Source organism: Rhineura floridana, chromosome 7, assembly GCF_030035675.1.
Source record: "Rhineura floridana isolate rRhiFlo1 chromosome 7, rRhiFlo1.hap2, whole genome shotgun sequence".
Lineage (NCBI taxonomy): Eukaryota > Metazoa > Chordata > Lepidosauria > Squamata > Rhineuridae > Rhineura > Rhineura floridana.
In genome coordinates this window covers 124407653-124427800 of record NC_084486.1, presented here as the reverse complement: position 1 = coordinate 124427800, position 20148 = coordinate 124407653, and the positions used below count along the sequence as shown (strand labels likewise).

Sequence of the window (20148 nt, the reverse complement as noted above, 5' to 3'; positions counted from 1 at the left end):
TCTGATTAGCAAGCTAGCTAAATGGGGGCTGGATGCAACAACTATTAGGTGGATCCACAGCTGGCTCCAGAATCGTACTCAAAGAGTGCTTATCAATGGTTCCTTTTCAAACTGTGCAGAAGTAACGAGTGGGGTACCACAGGGCTTGGTCCTGGGCTCAGTGCTCTTCAGCATTTTTATTAATGACTTGGATGAGGAGGTACAGAGCATGCTATCAAATTTACAGATGATACAAAATTGGGAGGCACAGCTAATACTGTGGAAGACAGAATCAAAATTCAAAGGGACCTTGATAGGCTGGAGAATTGGGGTGAAAACAACAGAATGAAAATCAACAGGAATAAATGCAAGGTTCTACACTTAGGAAAAAGAAACCAAATGCACAGTTATAAGATGGGGGATACTTGGCTCAGCAATACGACATGTGAGAAGGACCTTGGAATTGTCATTGATTACAAGCTGAATATGAGCCAACAGTGCAATGTGGCTGTAAAAAAGGCAAATGCTATTTTAGGCTGCATTAACAGAAGTATAGCTTCCAAATCGTGTGAAGTATTAGTTCCTCTCTATTCAGCACTGGTTAGGCCTCATCTTGAGTAGTGTGTCCAGTTCTGGTCTCCACGCTTCAAGAAGGATGCAGACAAACTGCAACAGGTTCAGAACCCTATGAGGAGAGACTGAAAGTACTGGCCATGGTTAGCCTGGAGAAGACTGAGGGGAGATATGATAGCGCTCTTCAAGTACTTGAAAGGTTGCCACACAGAGGAGGGCCAGGATCACTTCTTGATCATCCCAGAGTGCAGGGCATGGAATAATGGGCTCAAGTTGCAGGAAGCCAGATTTTGACTGAACATCAGGAAAAATTTCCTAACTGTTAGAGCCATACAACAATGGAACCAATTACCTAGAGCGGTAGTGGGCTGTCCGACACTAGAGGCATCCAAGAGGCAGCTGGACAGCCATCTGTCAGGAATGCTTTGATTTGGATTCCTGCATTGAGCAGGGAGTTGGACTTGATGGCCTTATAGGCCCCTTCCAACTCTACTATTCTATGATTCTCTCCGGCCCAATGAGGCTGGATGGAGATAAAAAGTGTGTCCTTGGTTCTGGAAATATAGATCTTAAGGGCACGTCTAACATTTAAAGAGTGCCAGGCATGTTCTAGGGGATGAGATGGAGCTGGGCAAAAGGTTGGGAGGATTAGTTCTTGTTGTCTGTGAAACTTAGTAAGCACTCTAGGTAGAAAGGAGGGATCTATTGGAGCATAACCTATATTTATGAAAAATGCAAAGGTGTTTGGCCACCGAAACAGCTTTCAATTCTGAGATCTGGAAAAAGCGAAGAAATTGCTGCAGCTTGTCTTTTCAAGGTATTTGGTCTAAGTCCCTTTTTTGAACCTTCCTGAAGAAAGGCCAGAATATAGGAAATCTGAGCCGACAGGGGTCTAGAGGAGCACCATGAATTGAAGGACTTCCATGTTGAAGAATAAATGCAGACAGTCGATGGAAGTCTGGAGGCTAAAATGGTTTCAATGACATCAGTGTTCAGGCCAAACTTTCTCAGTGTCTCTGTTCAATACCCAGGCCATCAGCTGAAGCCAGTTCGGATCTGGGTGAAAAAGAGGGTCCTAGGAGATGTCCAGGCAATGTGGGAGATGCCACAGAGTGAAGGTTGCTACAGCCAGGATTTCTGAGAGCCAGGGGTGTTGGGGCCAGAAGGGAGCTATCAAAATCATCCTCTCTGGGCCCTTTCCTCCCTAATCTTCCATAGAACTTACTGTATGATGGGTATCAGTGGGAAGGCATAGTCTCTTGGCCACGATGCAGTCAGAGCATTGAGGCCTTCTGCCCTAGAAAAGTGGAATCTCATAAAAAATCTTGAGCTGATGGTTGTTTTCTGATGCAAAGAGTCTACCAGGGGCCTCCTGAAGCAGGACTGAAGATATTTGGATGAAGCATCCACTCGCTTGGTTGGATTGATTGGTGGCTCAACCAGTTGCCTTGGACACTGGTCACCCGCAGATATGTTTGGCACACAGGGATTAAAGGTAAAGCTCCACCCAATTCAAGAGTAGGGAGACCTCTGCCTGCAGTTCCACCGACCTCATCCCTCCTTCCCTGTTGATATTGCTTTTACTGTTCTTAGGACATGGGATAGGTTGAGACAAGGAACAAAGAACTGCAGGGCTGGGTGTGCTGACCTGAGCTTCAACCAGTTGATGTTCTCCACCTGTTCCGTTGGGGACCAATGGCCCTGGACCAGGTGACCCAGACAATGCCCCCCCCAGCTGTCTAGGCTGGTGTCGGATGTTACTGGAATCCTGCATGATTCCCTGAGGGGAAGGCCCTTTTGAAAATTCTGATCTTGGGTCTACCATACCATGGTAGGGAGAGGTGATTCAGAGCTGGATGTGTTGTATGGAAGCGATGGCTCTCCGGAAGGGTAGAAGGAACCACTGAAGTGTCCGTGAATTGTGTTTGGCCCATGAAGTCACTTGAGATGCCAATATCAGAAGGCCTAGGACCCTTGCTGAGAACATCAGGTCTGCTGTTTTTGGAGTACATTAACATGAGGGCTACCATCTTGATCATCTTGGCCCTGTCTGATTAAAGGGATATTGTCCCACTGACCATGTCCAGAAACACTTCCAGATGCTGCGTAGGTTGCAGGCAGCTTTTTTGGAGATTCACCAGAAAGCCATGAGACTTGAGACTGGATAAGGTGACTTCAATATCTTGAAAGGCCCACACCTTGGAGGCCAAGTGACTTAGCAGGTCATCCAAGTAGGGATAGATATGGATGCCCTGGAGACAAAGATGAGCCACCAGGGCACCATTACCCTTGTGAATACTCTCGGTGCTGAGACTAGGCCAAAAGGTAGACCTTGAAATTGGAAGTGTTGCTGACTGTAAGCAAAATAAAAAAATTTCAAATGACTGGGGTATATAGGGATGTGGAGATAGGCTTCTCTTAGGCAATAGAAAATCTCTGTGTATGCCTGAAAGGTACAGAAATTGGAGGTCCAGGACGGCCCTCCAGGAATTCCATTCGTTCTTTGGCACCACAAAGAATACAGAGTAGACTCCGAAGAAGGATTTTCCTAGAGGAACCGGTTTGAGAGCCACCACGGAGAGCAGGTGTTGAATGGCGCTCTGTACAATCTCCCACTTCATTGGGGAGTTGGAGACTGGTGAAGGGAGGAATTGAGATGGCAGCTGGGTCCAGAGTTTGATTCTATATCCCTGAGGAATAGAGCTGAGGACCCATTGATTTGTGATCAAGACATGTCAGGCATGAAAGAATTATTTGAAGGCGGCCTGGCGGCACCACTGTACTTGTTGGAGATGTCCTCCTGTACCAGAGGACAGGTACTTGGCTCCTTGTTGGTATATGGGGAAAAAAATCTGGGCTTGTTCCAGTTTCCCCAGATGGGTCTGGAATCTTTGTATCTCTGGTTTGGCCGGGAGCCTTGAAAGAACTGGCTCAATGGATAAGGAGAGATATGCAGAGAAAAGCATCTGTTGTCCCTCTGAGAGGAGACTAACACCTTCCTCTTGTGTTTAGACTCACCAAGGACATGCTTTTTAGAGCATCCTCGCCAAAGAGCTTCTTCCCAGAATAAGCAGCAGTGAAAAGATTGACCCTGGAGGTAGTGTCCGCCTCCCAGTGTTTCAGCTAGAGAGTTATTCTGGCCACTACATCAGCTGGAAGAGGTTGAGTTGCAAACTGGGTTGCATCTAGTGTGGCATCTGCCAAATATGCTGCTGCCTGGATATCTTAAGGAGGCACTTGCGAACCTGATCCCAGTCTTGGTTAGGGATGTCAATCAGGTCATCTAAGCAAATCAAAGCTGCATGAGTGAAGACTGGCACAGAGCAGGAGGTGTGAATTGTCAGGGCTGCCGCTTCATGTGCCCTCATAAGGCAAAGTCCAAGCATCTCTCATTGGAGTCATGGAATTGAGTGTCTCCATTGTTGGGCAGGATATTCCTGGTCACAAGAGACTGGTTGGTCAATGGCTGGAATCTTCAGTAGCTCTATAAATTCTGGATCGAAATTGTAGAACTTGTGAGTGAGAGAGAGAGATTTTTTATACTGCAATGACATATCCCATCCAGCCTTTGTAATAGTTTTGACTGGACAGGTACAGGAATAGATTTAACCATAGATTTAGGCTCAGTGATACAACTGCCCCCTTAGGCTGAACTGCAGATGGCTCAGTGGGAGTAGAACTGAGGCAAAGAATTGCCAAAACCCTGGTCAAAAGGGGAGCAAGTTAAGATTCATGGAAATGGTGATGGGAGGATTGCTCCTCCATCAAAGAGACCTCACTCCATTCCCGTTCCTCCAACTCAGGATTAAGGAAGGGATCCAGGAGATCTATGTCTCCAGTTGAAATATTCTGATGAGATGAAATTGCAGGTTCTATAGTATTGTCAACATGCAGATTAAATGGGCTAAGGGAAGCTGAAGTGGCCAGCATTCCCTAGGGGGGATGACTTACCTGCAAGAGAGACCCCTTAGATGAGACAGGGCTTGCATAAGAGGTCTGTGCCTGGATGTTGAGGGGACGGCATGGTCAGGTACATTATTAAGGGCATTAAGAACTGGGCCAGTAGTGTGGAATGGCATCCTTAGTTCACTAGCCAATTCTCCAAAGAGAACATCTTTAATTTGTTTAAGTATACCTGCAGTCAGGGAGAAGCGTGGTTGAGGAGAAATAAGACTGGTGGTTGTAGGAGTGCCCCTATCCCTGCTGGCGCATACTGGCATGCTGCTGGTGAGAGAAAGTAGGGGAATGAGTGAAATCCATAAAAACCTCATCCTCAGAGGAGTGAGGTGAAAACAATTCCTGCAGCATTTCACTATTGCTTATGTCACCTTGGTGTAGAAAGATCTCTCCTTCCTCTTCCCTGTCATTATTCCTACAGGAGCATGTTGCAGCCTGAGTCCCAGAGAGGTAGCTGGAAACACTGGCATGAGTCTGTTTGCTGGGAATCTCCTTGAGACTAGGAGTTCAAATGGGGGTGTTTTTGCTTGGCTTTGCGGGCAACATGCTCAACAGAACTATCTGTGGGTACTGGGGTTAGTCTGTCAACAGCAGACATGAGCGCTCTGTAATTAAGGCATGAAAGTGCAGCTGAGTCATCTATGGGGAGTTACAAGGACACAATGGACTAACAGCCCCTTGAAGGGCGACTGAGGGGAACAAGCTAAGGTCTCCAAAAGAAAATGCCAACCTCCCCTCCCTGAAGTGGTTAACAAAGCAAGAGGGGAAGTGATATAGCAGGAAAGAGGAAAGCAGTTTGAAAATGGGAAGAGGAAGCAGCAGCAGGAAAGAGCAAGATAAACAGTCCTGAAGATGGAGGGAAAGTAAAGAAAAAGTTGAAGCGAAAGCACAAAAGTGGAGAAAATGCAAATAAAGTAACTCATGCGTGAGGAAAGACAGGAGCTAGGAGAAATGCAACCACTTTGACGAAGGCAGGAAAACAAACTGAAGGGGTGCATTATGGGAGCTGCCTATTTCCTTCAAGTTGTCTTTCCTGCCTGTGACCACAAGATGGTGCCAAAACCCGAGTTTTTTCCAGCAACACAAGAATGGCATATTTGTTGTCCTTATCTTTAGCCCTTTAAGCACGATCAGAAGGTTATTAGCTCTGTTGGGTAGCTCACAGACAGAGTGTTGTATTCAGCCAACTTCTGTTAGGCATATTCATTAATTTGATTAGTTGAATACAACCCAGAACCTTCCAACAATAGATATCCCCAACAGTAACTCCAAATCAACCATCCTCCTGGGGCTGGAGTTGGTGTCAAGCTGTGGTCACCAGGTTTGGTAGTGGTGGTGGTGTGTGCATGTGCGTGTTTTAATTCAGTTCAAGATATGGATAAAATATGCTTGAACTCTGAAGTCGTCTCAAAAGGGCTAAAATAACCTTCTGGATGACATTCTACTGTACATGTGATGTAGCCATTGCTTTGAGATAAGAACATAAGAAGAGCCTACTGAATCAGGCCAGTGGTCCGTCTAGTCTAGCATCCTTTCTTACAGTGCCCAACCAAAGCCTATGGGAAGCATTCAGGGGCACACTTGCCTCCAACAGTGGCAGCAGAACATAGCCATCGTGGCTAGAAGCCATTGATATCTTATTCTCCATGAATTTGTTTAATTTTATTTTAAAGCCATCCAAGTTGGTGGCCATCACTACTTTTTGTGGGAGCAAATTCTACAGTTTTAACAAGTGTTGGGTTGTATTCAACAAAGTCCTACTCAGAGTAAACTCATTGAAATCAATGACCACAACTAACGTCCATTGATTTCAATGGCTCAGTAAGACTTAGAACATAAGAACATAAGAAGAGCCTGCTGGATCAGGCCAGTGGCCCATCTAGTCCAGCATCCTGTTCTCACAGTGGCCAACCAGGTGCCTGGGGGAAGCCTGCAAGCAGGACCCGAGTGCAAGAACACTCTCCCCTCCTGAGGCTTCCGGCAACTGGTTTTCAGAAGCATGCTGCCTCTGACTAGGGTGGCAGAGCATAGCCATCACAGCTAGTAGCCATTGATAGCCATGTCCTCCATGAATTTGTCTAATCTTCTTTTAAAGCCATCCAAGCTGGTGGCCATTACTGCATCTTGTGGGAGCAAATTCCATAGTTTAACTATGCGCTGAGTAAAGAAGTACTTCCTTTTGTCTGTCCTGAATCTTCCAACATTCAGCTTCTTTGAATGTCCACGAGTTCTAGTATTATGAGAGAGGGAGAAGAACTTTTCTCTATCCACTTTCTCAATGCCATGCATAATTTTATACACTTCTATCATGTCTCCTCTGACCCGCCTTTTCTCTAAACTAAAAAGCCCCAAATGCTGCAACCTTTCCTCGTAAGGGAGTCGCTCCATCCCCTTGATCATTCTGGTTGCCCTCTTCTGAACCTTTTCCAACTCTAGAATATCCTTTTTGAGATGAGGCGACCAGAACTGTACACAGTATTCCAAATGCGGCCGCACCATAGATTTATACAACGGCATGATGATATCGGCTGTTTTATTTTCAATACCTTTCCTAATTATCGCTAGCATGGAATTTGCCTTTTTCACAGCTGCCGCACACATTGACTTAGTTGAATATAACCCCCCCCCCTTTTTTTTTGCTCTGTCCTGAATCTTTCAACACTCAGATTCATTGGCTATTCCCATGTTCTAGTGTTAAGAGAGAGGGAGAAAAACGTTGTCCACTTTCTCCACACCACACCTCTATCATGTTTCCTCTTAATCGTCTTGTGTCTTCATAGGTGCTATATAGGAAGTGATTCATAAATGAACTACTATTACTATACTGTATTTCTCCAAGAATTTAGTTAGTATTATTATGGTCAACAACTGGAATGACATTCACCCTCAGAATCAATTCTAAACCACCTTTGTAAGAAAAATGAAGAAATCTCCAGACAACCTGCATATAGCTCTAGAAGAGATTATGGACTGCATATCATATAATACCTTTATTAAACTACAAATAGGGAAGGAATATTTTGGACTTTTTCACAGTTTGGCCTGGAATATAGTCCTACTTTTAATATACATTTTAGGAAACTAATTAACTTCAGGATAAGAATGTAAACTAGTAGCTAGGAGCCAAACTGCATGGGACATGGGAAATCTGTGATAGCCTTTTTCAAAGCTCAAAAACAGACACAATGGGAGGGTGAAATTGGTTCAGAACGGCAGTGTGCAGGAGTATTTAGCCCTTCTCTCCTACATAATTTTCCATAGTTGAAATCCTCCCCAACCCCTTAAATAGATTTTCAGGGGGCCACAATAGGGTACCTCGCTTATTTCCCTTATAGATTAATAGGAACTTGGTGTATGGGAGAGATAGAAAATGAATGAATGGCACAAGAGAAAACACACTCTCCCCTTGCCCTGCTGCTCAAGTAAATTTCCTCTCCCCCAGTGGAATTGTTCACAGTACTCTCATATCATACTGTGCCCTGAAGACAGAATGGATTGGAAGGATTTGGAGGCTCTGTCTTCTGTGTATAAGTTGCCCAGGCTCTGGCATCATAAAGATCCCAGAAAGGAAACCAGATCACCTTCACATTAAACAAGTTACATTGGGAACTTAATACACTCCTGATGTAATTTCTTACATGAAAGTTCCTAGACTGAAACGTGCTTAATCATCTGCTGAGTACTGTTAAGATGACAGACTAAGTTTAGAGGAAGCTACATTCCTCTTTGAAGTTAGGATGTCCGTGAAGCACAGCTGAATTATCAAGTTTTACTTTCACACAATGCCCTTTTAATTTAGCTTTAAGTGAAAATAAAACTACAAAAAAACTATCCAGATGCCTTAAAAGCATGCTAGAGTATCGTGGCAGGGATAATGCAGGTACTCCTGTTCTCACATTACTGCTTCAAGAGTAGAGGTGTTGGCTTAGAGGTGGAAATAACTTTAGTGGCTTTATCTTTTGTCACAATGGACACTGCTAAATGTGAGAACGGTATAAGCCTATTATAATACATACACACAGTGTATCTGGATAACATAATTAGAAAATTAACATAAAAGATAAAATTTTCTTCAGATGTAATAAGTGCCTAGTGTGCTTTGAAGTTAAAGAGAAAAAGCTTCAACCATTTCTGAATAGATCATTACACTGAACAGTCTTGAAATTTGAACATCTATAATCACCTCTGCTTCAGTTAGTGAAAAAAAATTATTAGCTTAAAATCTGTCAGGCTAATTATGTTTTAGATTTCCAGTTTTACAATGCACATTAGGAAAGTTCAGTGTATTATGTCAGTCAATTGCCTGTATATTACACACCTAGTTCCACAGACACAATTTAACTATGCACACCAAATGCTGTGTGATCTGAACAGGGTTGTTTATGCTATTGGAGGTCGCTGATTCATAGGGTCGCCTATGTAAGTTGTAATCAACTTGAAGGCACATAACACACACACCATTGATGTTTGGAAACAGGAAGACTTGGAGATGAGATAGTATGGCTTTTGGGAATACTGTAGGTAGAACAGGGGTCTGTTCTCTCAATACTTCTTATTCTATCAGCATAAATGTTACATATCCCAATCCACTGACCAAGTTTTCCTCTTGTGTTAAACCTGTGTTTCAGACAAGGAGGTATTTGGAGATTAAATAATAAAACTCCTGAGCATGTGCTAGTACAAACATTGTGGGGATTTCAAGAAGACTGAAGAAATTAGCAAACTACCAATGAATCAGAATTACAACCTAGGGCCATTACACCCAAACATTTTTATATGCAAAAAAGGCACGATTGTGAATCTTGTGTTGCACAGGTAACTTTCTTCAAGACAGGGCTTCAGTTGCAGGTGCCACTGTAACTTCTGAAATTTCAAAGCTCAACATTTTAACCTAAAGTGTTATTCTTTCCTAGATAGTATAGCTGTTACTAAGATGTGTAGAATACAAACATATGAGCATCCATGGGCACTTACTGAATACTGTATGTGATGTAACTGATGATGAGCAATTCAAATTTCCCATACCTACACCATTTTGTTAGTGCTTCCCTCTGTACCAATCCATCAGGGAAACGCTTGTCTGCTATTGTTAAAATGTAATACACTACAAGGCCAAACCTTTTCCCAAGACAACTGAATTGTCCATCTTGGGTGATGGAACATAGACCTATTTTTAATGTTTGTGGAAAATTGAGGCGAACAGCAGTATGTACAGTTACTAGTATATTTGTGCACCCACTTGTAAATGAAGTTTGCATTCTGCAAGAATAATTATTGTTATTGGCTGCTTATAGAATAACCCCTTCCCACAAAACTAAGTGTAATGAAGTAAGAAAATGCACACAGCCTAACATTGTGTCCCATTTCCATAAGAAGAGCCTGCTGGATCAGGCCTGTGGACCATCTAGCCCAGCATCCTGTTCTCACAGTGGCCAGCCACATGCCTATGGGATGCCCACAAGGGGACCTAAGCACAAGAACACTCTCCATTCCTGCCGAGTTGGCCTCTATTATGAGGTAGACTTTATGTCCCAAGTTTTGATAAGCGTAAAAAGGTCCTATCTTGAAACTTTTCCACAAATCTTGAACTATGTGTTTTGAACTATGTATACATAACATTTCAGTCCTATGGATATACTGGAAGTACCTTAACCATTTGGGGGCATCCTTTGTTTCCCCATTTTGACAGATGTGCATGTACAATGCCTGCCTTTCAGATTTTTCTAGTTATCAGGATCTCTTGGGCTTTGTATATGCTAAATTTGTTTTCCAGGTTGTCCGGAAATATCTAACCCATTTGGAGCATCTTTTGTGCTTCCTATTTAAAGAGAAAGATGTACACATGGCCTGTGTTCAGAGTTTTGTAATAATTGAGTTGTCTTGGGCTATACATATACCACATGTCAGGTGTCAACAGACAGAAAGTTTATAGTGTATGTGTGTGTACTGTATGTATGTATATTATAAAACTCTTAGTTCATCCAAGTAACACAGGAAGGACAGATTACCTTCTTTTTTCTTTTTTGCTGCTTCTTCACTTCTTTCTTTAGCTTTTAATGCTTCATCAGCTTTAGCTAAAAATAAATCAAATGGTGATTAGTTAAAATGGTGATTAATTAACATTTTTGGTAAAACAAGGTTGTCTTTTAGCTCCTCTGCTTTTCAATCTGTTCTTAAATAACATCATCCCCGCTCTATCTGGCCCTCAATATTTTCCACCTTCCATTGGGCAAAGGAAAGTGTCGGTGTTGTTGTACGCCGACGATATGGTCCTTCTTTCCTTAGTTCCCATTGGACTACGGAAGCTGCTGAGAAACCTACAGTCCTTTTGTATTGGAGAAAAGCTGAAAATAAATTACGATAAAACGAAAGTCTTAGTCTTTGGGAAGAGATTCGAAGGCCACCGTTGGCATATGGCAGATCATCAGATAGAGCAGTCCCGAGAGTATAAATATTTGGGAGTATCCTTCTCGGATACTCTCTCGTGGAAATGCCATCTTCAATATATTAAATCATTAGCGGCAAAAACAGTGGGTGCTATTCTAAAATTTTATTGGTCTACAGGCGGTAATCAGATCCTTCCAGCCTTAAAAATCTTTAAAGCTAAGGTGCTCCCACAGATAATGTACGGAGTCTCCGTTTGGGGATGGGACAATAGGAATATAACCTTCCTAGAGTCTATCCAAAACAACTTTCTTAGGCGCTTATTGTCCCTTCCTCCGGGTACATCAGCAGCAATGCTACGGACAGAGACAGGCCTCCCCCCGCTGTGTGCACATTTACATCTTACCCTCATGAAATTCTTTAGATCTACCTATGCACTCCAAGGCAGGGAAATCCTAAAACTCTGTCTCGATCACCCCTTTTCCTTCAATTTATGGGGTTGTAAATTAGATGATCTGATACATAGATATCATATCTCTCTACAGGAATTTACCTCAATTCCAAATAACAACTGGCTCCGTGAGGTTGTCTTTCTCCACTCTATGAATTTAGACAGACTAGCTTTAATCAACTCTAAGGTTGCCCCTTGGTTTTGGAGGTTTAAGTTTGACTACCAATGTTCCTTATACCTTATCCATCCCCTCCCTCTTGCACTTAGACAGGCTTTTACTGCTCTACGTTTTTTCTCTCTCCCTAACGCCGATAGAGAGGGCCGGATCTCTGGAATCCCCAAGGATCAAAGGTTCTGTATTTGTGGCTCTAATATGGCGGAGGACCTTCCTCACGTAATGTTTTACTGTCCAATCTATAAAAATCCCAGATCCAGATTCCTTTGGAAATGGACAGATACCTACTTGCTTAATTCAGTAGAGGACAAAATAACCTTCCTATTGTCTGACTCCAATTTGGAGGTGACCTACAGTGTATCCTTGTTCGCAATTGCTGCACGAAAACTTCGAGCTAATTATAATCCGTCTTATGAAATAGATGGGTTGTATTCATGTAATAGTTAGGGATTCGTTGTTGTCTGTTTTAACATTTTGTTTTAAATCTATATAAATTTTACTGTACCTGTTTTATGCACTTGTGTTGGCCTATGGCCCTGCAATTCTTAATAAAGGTAAAACAAGTTCTTCTAAAGGATGGATCCCATGGTCTGACTTGCAGATATGTTTCTAACCCTAGGTAGACCAATATAGTACCATCCAGATAATGTAGACTTGGAAACTCTTAAGTAACAAGATAAGCAAGACTCAAACTTGCTGATATCCAAATAGAATTGCAGAGTCATTCAGACATCAAGTTTGTGCAGCTTTATTCTTTCTGGTATATTAGACTGGGGCAAAAAGACGGAAATACATTTCCCGTGGAAAATGAAATTTACCACGGACATAAGAGGGGCTTGGCCTAAGTGCCAACTTGTCCCTGTATAAAATACATACAAAGGAAACATAGCCCTTGCCCCATGAACCTCCCAACAGAATTAATGGTCAGGATTTTAAAAGAGTTTGCCAAAGACTCCAAAGGTACTCTAACCAACGGAATTGGTACATTCTGTATACTACTTAGGACTCCAAAAGGATGAATGAAGTTTGGCTTTGCAGTCAATTTTTTTTTTAAGGAAATAGGGACAGTTCCTGCATAGTATTCAAAGAAGAATCCAGAAGAGAGGCTGAAGTGAAGATTTTCCTTGAACTATCTTTGAACAACTGAGGTATGAACTCCAGCAAAGCTAACAGCCAGTTTTGACAGTGGCTGGCCTTCCTCCGAGTTAGGAGAGGTGGCTCACTTGCTTAAGATCAAACCTGCATTTATTTTCATACTGGTTTTGTAGTTGCTCTCCATCATTCGAAGCCTTAGCCTGGGTCTGTCAGGTTTGCAGCAGGCCGCAATGTTGTCCCTTCCTTGTTATGCAATGGAAGAAGGCAATTAAGATCTAGGCAACAAAGGCAACTAAGAAATAAGGGACAGCACCAGGCATGACTGGGCCCTTGGGCATTAGACTACCCCAGGCCTGCATAACCATGCTCCCCAACACCCCCTCCTGATGCAGGCAGAGTGCGTTAAATAGGCCCACCTGACCCACCTACCCTGCGGTGCCGTGTCAGCATGCTAGTGTGCCACCATCTTGGGTAATGGTAGACGTGATGATGCAGGAAGTAGGTGAAGCAGGAGGGCCTATTTAAGCTTGTGCTACCAGCATGGGGGTGTTTCCTGGGAGTGTGGAGCTCTGCTGAGATATATTTGAAAACAATCTCCTGATAGCAAGCTTTTGAAGTTGCGTAATATTCTAAGGGTATGAACATTAACAGTACTCCCCCTTTGTATGCTTAAAAGAATATTCTAAAAGGCGGGTGGTTAATCAGCTTAACAAACCATTTTTTCTACATTCAGAATTGTGTGACTGGAAATATAGGAACTGAAATATATGCCCAAAAAAATCACATTAGTACTCAGTTCCTATCTCTGGAAGCTTTGATGTGCTTACATTTTCCCCACCACACAGTCTCTTCCCCCGTGCCCTTCCACTAAGTAATAGACTAGAGTGCTGTAGGATTCCAGAGCATGGGCTCTATAAGCATACCATGTCATTGCCTGGTGCCTGCTCTCCAGTTGGTCAACTGGATGCAGAAGAGTCTGCACCCCTGAAGGACCTTGCACTGCTCTCTGTTTCTTTTTGCAAACACAAGAAGATGGATCAGGGCCCTACATATAATATTCTTCAGTGCAAATCATAACAGTGCAAATGATATAGAATTCATATTATGACAGCATCTTCTAAGAATCTCCTTTCCTTTAGAAACATCTTTCCTTATTACTTAATTATCTACAAGTTGCTCAACTGCAGGGGTTTAAACACTTTACTACAGATGTTAAAGAAGATTAAAAATATACAGCACAGTAACAAGGGACTATCAATATACTCTGTAAATTAATTAAATTTCTGTTCTAGCACATCATTTATTCCAAAGCATTAATGTCTCAAAGGGGCCATTCTCTTTTATTGCCATCTCACTGCTTGATGAGTGAACTTAGAATAAGTCTCTAATAGCATTATAGTTGATGAAATATTAAGTTTTTCAAAGTACTGTCTTGTCAAAAGATAAAGAACCAAAACGTGGGTAGTTATACTTTAGACTAGCCCTTACTATGTAATAAATCCATTATATAATTTATTTTGCTCTATGTTAGTATGCTGCACCAATATATTAATTACATGAATATTCTATTGACAAAGTAAGTATGAGGGACACAAATGCCACATGACCACAACTTTCAAAGTCTGATGTCTCTTTGCTTTCAGTACGTACACCTTCTTAAAATGCACAACTTAAATACTGATGTTCTGAAATGATAGAAGCAATTACAGAGACATCTGTTTCCATTTCCAAGCTTTTAGACGCACTTAGGATACATTTAAAGTCATAAAATATTAAAACTTTTCTGCCAGCAATATCTTTAGAAAATATATTAAATTAGATAATAAAAACAAACAACTGATAACTGTAAAGACTTTTACTTCATTTACACTTTATTCTCCCTAGTAGCAGGATAAAGATAATAGAAATTCCATTTAAATTCAATTTTGGTTATACGTGTAATTGTAGCTATACCCCTTGAGTCATGTAAAATGCTCAGCTTATGTTTCTTTCAAATTATCCTGCTCCGATTCACATTCCACTCCTTACAACCATCTTCAATATGTATTAGCAAAGCTCATTAGACTGAAATTTAATAATGCAAACATTAGGTGGGTCTCAAGATCCTCCATTATCAACACAAGATGGATTGCTTATATATAGCTCTTAGGCTAACCAGGCAAAATTTAGATTCAATAAACTACCAGGCTTAAATTTAATTTATTTATTTCACTATGCCAGTTTGTTCTTCGTAACTCATTTGTTCCCTACATAGACACAGTTCATTACATTTTTGAAAAACAGCTAAATCATAAGTTTTAAAAAAGAAACTGTTATCTCACTGTTAGGCATGCTTAAAAACAGTAACAACCACATGTAACCTATACTAGACTTCTGTGTACCAGCAGGATTTTTAAAGATATTTTAAAGGAAATGCGTATTTTACTTTCTCAACCATGGTAGCAAAAGCATAACAAGTACAAACATCTTAAAATGATTTAATGTGGACCATGAAAGGAGATGTTCAGCCTAGTCCCTTTAGAAGAATATTCCACTGAAATAATTGTTTTCAAATAAATGTGCCAAGGAATGACATAGAATCTATTTTTAGAAGTTTAAAAGATGTTCAACTTGATGTCAGGAGAATAAACACTTATATTTCTCTTTCAATGACATGCCGGAAAAAGCTGCATGCATTTATAAATCCTAAACCAAATATCCTTGATTTGGATCCATAAAATAGTGATCTGGCGTTCCAAAGACCAAACTGTTTCTGACAACTATAATCCTTGCATTACAGTGTTCCATGAGATAGCTAACTCAGGGCATGTCTGCATTGTTGCTTTCTGTAAGCTTTACTTCAGCATTCATCCAGGACAGGCATATTTCCCCCTTCTTTTAAAGGATTATCAACAACAGGGTAAGCAGAGAAGTGTTAGAAATCCCACATCCATATTTTCAAGAGCAGCAAAGGTCAGTGCACAGCCAGCACTGACCCTCCAAACCTGTAATTTAGAGCAGCCTTTCCCAACCTTTCTGTCCCCAGATGTTGTTGGACTATAACTTCTATCAGCCCAGCCAGCATGGCCAACGGTCAGAAATTATGGGAATTGTAATCCAGCAACATCTGGAGACCCAAAGTTTGGGGAAGGCTGCTGTTAGAGTACTGCAGAGTTGGCTGTCCATACAGCGCACAACCAATCTGCTGTAAAACTATACAGGGATATGTCCTGTGTCCCAGGATACATATTTCAATTTTCTGATCAGTGAATCAAATGGTATACAGCAGGTGTGAGCAGACTTTAAGATTGCAAGATCTAATTTGGGGGTTGTCTAGAACCACAAGATCCACCAATCAGAGTCTGCTACAAAAGACATTACTTCTGACTACCAGAACTGAACAGAGGTCTCAGTTCTTCCACACAAAAATCCACTCCTCTTTACACCTCCCTTGTGTCTGACACACAATTTTGTTGTTGCCATTGTTAAACAACTGTGAGTCAGAAATCCTTGCAGATACTTCAAATCACCCAAGGATCTATTAGTAAATCCTGATTTACCTTTGACCCACCTGTAGTTTAGAGCTATTCAGTAAAAGCCACTGTTGCCTTTATGTTTTTGAATTATAGCATATTTGAGAACAGCTGTAACCAAAATAGGCAATGCATTCTACCTTTTTCTGAACAGTAACACTTCCAGGCCATAACATCTTAAATTATGATAGATAGTATCCAATTGCTGCCCCTCTGTTGACAGAGGCAACTGTGAGCAATACGGTGAAGGGGGCAATTTCTTCCCCAGCCCCAAGTACCCTACAATCCCCCCAAAACCTGCACCAAAGGTACTCCGACCCTCTACAGGAGTTTGAGAGGCAGGGAACGGGGGGGGTGAGGGTTGACCAAAATTGCCTTCTTCCGCATTCCACTAAAGGATGTCCACCATCATCAGAGGGACACCAATAGGATGTCACTATTGGTTAGAAAAACTATCAAGTATTATAGATCAGGCAACAGACATGCTTCTCATTGCCATCCAGATCAGCCCAACTAGAAGTACTTTATAAGCCCTTAAGAATATATGAATATTCTCATACAAAAATACTATCTCACCCTAAGCAGCTTGCTAAAAGTGCAATGAGGCATAATATAATGTACTTTATAATCCTTAAATCAGCTAAAACTCACCAAAATAGTTGCTGACCAGTGTTCAACTATTCTTGGTAGCGAACCATTATTTTCAATCACCTTTAACCTTCTCCTCCTTCACACATGTAGAAAACAATGGGGCAAAAGGGAGGGACTGCAATCCAGCAGAGGCTCCTGCTGGAGGATCAGGCTTTTCACCAATTTCCCTTTTCTTTTGCAGCCTTCTCTGCACCACTTCCCAGCTGTTCTAGAGTCCGACAATCCTATGGAGCATATTTTTTGAAACTCCAAGTACACAGTGTCTACTGGATTAACCCTAACAATATGTTTGGGAACACTCTCAAAGAACCCTAGAATGTTAGTTAGACAGAATTCAGCTTGGCAGAAGTCATGCAGACTTGTTCTTCTATATGCTTGATAATTTTATCTTTAATATTGCTCTCCATCAGTGTATCCACAACACATAAATAACTAAATAGACTATAATTTCCTGTATCACCCCTTCCCTCCCTGGATGGCTTTTTATAAATTTGTGTTACATTAGCTGATTCATAACAGGAAGTTTATATGGGAGAAGATATACCCAAATTCCAAACCATTTACAATTTTAAAGGTCAAAACCAACACTTTGTATTGTGCATACAAACTCACTACAAGTCAAAGAAGATTTTTTTAACAGAGGTGTAATGTGATCAGACTGGCATGCTCATTCAGTAATCAAGCTGCCATGTTGTAAAAACAGAAATTAAGTAACAGTCCAGTTACTCCCCAACAGCAAGAAAATAAATCCAGTACGAAGTAAAACTTATGAGTTGAATCCAATGAAATGACACTCAGGCTAGACCTAATGAAATCGATGGACATGACTGACTTAAGTCCATCCATTTCAATGGGTCTGCTCCGAGTATGACTCAGAATAAACCCAATTTATTTGATTTATTCATTGTCTAATGCACAGGCTACAAATCAGTGATTTAAAACTAATCAGCATTTCTGTATGTTGCTCTGGCAATCCTATTTCCGTTATTTAGAACTTCGGACTTTCTTGAGCTTTGCAGTTACACTGGATAACTAAGTAGCATTTACTTTTCATTAGAACAAAAAAAGGTAAGTGTGAAGAGTGCCACTGAGGTGCTTAAAATGGTATTATTTTCTAACATTTATATCCCACCTTTCTGTCATAAGATACCCAAGGTGGCTTAATAACAAAATTACAAAACTACAAAGAACTATTTTCAACCAACAAAAATGAACCTAAAACGGAACATAATTACTAACCACACTTAAAATACAGCAGTTTCCAATTTTAAAACAGTGTAGGCCTGCCAGAATACTATCATTAATAATAATAATAATAATAATAATAATAATAATAATAATAATAATAAAATAGTTATCATCATCATTTTATATAAATATTTTAGATGATGTGCAAACATTTAAAAAACCCACAGACACTGCCTGTAGGCTTACAATCTAATAGACACAATAACAAAAAGAAAAAAGAGATAGAGAGGGGACAGGGATAACAGTTTCAGTAGCTCACTAAAATTGTAATAGGGTCAACTGTAAGAAGATGAACCTCCTTAGAGAGGGTTTCCATCTAGGTGCCATTACAGAAAAGGCCCTCCTGTGCTCACACAACAGACATCTGACATTGTGAGGGAAGAGAGTACACAGAACAAAGATTGATCTCAATTCTTTTAAGGAAAGAGGTAATCTTTGAAATATTCTGGTCCTACGTCTTATAGAGCTTTAAAGGTCAAGGCTAGCACCTTGATTTGAGACCAGAAACAAATCAGTAACCAACACAGATAATAAAAGAGTTTCTAAGTTTTCAAACCATCTGTAGGATGAGCTGAACATAAAACACATTACAGTAATCTACCTTAGAAGTGAGGAGGCCGTGCATGACAGAAACCAGGATTTACTTTCTTCAGAAAAGGGTGTAGCTGAAATGGGTAAGAGATAGTCATGGCCCCTGCTGCTGAGTAGGGCTGTATACAGGAGCAGTCTCTGGCAAACAATGACACTGATTATGATCTCTGAAACATGTAGAGCAATGACGTTGAATTCTAAAGCATTGTAACCAATTATTACAATATTAAAAAATATTATTATGTGGTAGGGATGCCAGGTCTCCGGCAAATGGCCGGAGTCTCCGGCGCAGCCCTTGCTCTTCTGACCTCCGGCTAGAATCACCCCAAAGTTCTTTGATCTCCAGTTTTTGTGGAGTGTGGACCCAGACACGAAGACGCCAATTTCCCCCTTGCTTCTGCATCTTCTCCTTCCTTTGCCTGCCTCTCTCTCTCTCTCTCCTTTGCACGCAGGCATGCACAGCAGGGGAAGGACTCCATTCACCTTCCCAAACACCACCGCGCATTCTCATTGGCTGCCCCTGAGGGCTGAGGCCTAATGAGAGCAGAGCCCAGGCTTCCTCCGTGGTGTCCAGGCTCCAGCACAGTGAGGGAGAAAATTGGAGCAAGTAGGGGGTAAGTTGCCGAACCCCAGTTTATCCTTTTGGGGGTAAACTCTGTGAGGTCCCCCCTTCCTAGGGGAGGGCTGCTTTAGACACCCCTCAGTTCTCTCTGTGGAAGCGTCCTCTGATAATTCTGCCAGGTTGCCCTTCCCTCCCGCACGATGCCTCAGAAATTTTGCAGGTGCTTTAGTCCTCTGTCTGCTCTGAAGCGGCAAGCCTGTGCACGCTGACTTGGGAGTAAATCCCACTGACTCCAGGGGCTTCCTTCCAAACAAACACGCGTAGGATCGCTCTGCTAGCATCTCTTGGCGTTTGTCTCTGCCCCTCTCCATAACCCTGTGCCTGCCTTATATTTGCTTGAGATTCTAGTTCCCTTTGACCACATCATAGCCTCTGTCCCCAAATCCTCTCCATTTCACTCCTGCCCTGCATCCACGAGCTCAAATCCTTAATCTCTACTAGTCCACCACTCTTTCATTCTTTGTTCTGCTGTCTTCATATTTCTTTCTAGGGGCATTTTTTGTTGCTCAGTATTTGCTAAAATCAGTATTTGCTAACAGGAATAAAAAAATTGGGGGGCAACTGGTGTATGTTCTCTTGCCCTCTTTCCCATCTCTCTCTACAAGCCTGCCATCATCTGTGTGTGTGTGTTACATAAAGCTAAACGGCCTGTTCCATTAACTTGCTCTCTTTCTCAGCCATCAATGACAGGAAAACCTTGGCTTAAATAGCAAAACCTTTTCACCCATGAGTCTTGACTAGATCTGCATGAAAAAAGACAAACTAACCTTGTTAGTCATTAGATAGTATCAGATTTATATGTGGATTATCTCTCCCCCCAATACCATTATTTAGTACAACTTTTAAATTTTGTGGTCAGGAGTGTGGAACTGCAATTATTAATTTTTTAGAATACTTTTTTGTGAAAAGT

The 20148-nt window shown here is 41.6% G+C and overlaps 1 protein-coding gene across 7 annotated transcripts in view; it reads right to left on the bottom strand.

The window, feature by feature from the left end:
• RSRC1 (arginine and serine rich coiled-coil 1) overlaps positions 1 to 20148 on the bottom strand; it is a 355437-nt gene that overhangs the window by 63934 nt on the left and 271355 nt on the right. For all 7 annotated transcript variants that reach the window (XM_061637162.1, XM_061637160.1, XM_061637161.1 and 4 more), the window contains one exon: positions 10518 to 10583. In XM_061637162.1, the coding sequence (XP_061493146.1) occupies positions 10518 to 10583 (66 nt within the window). The remainder of the gene's footprint in view (positions 1 to 10517; positions 10584 to 20148) is intronic.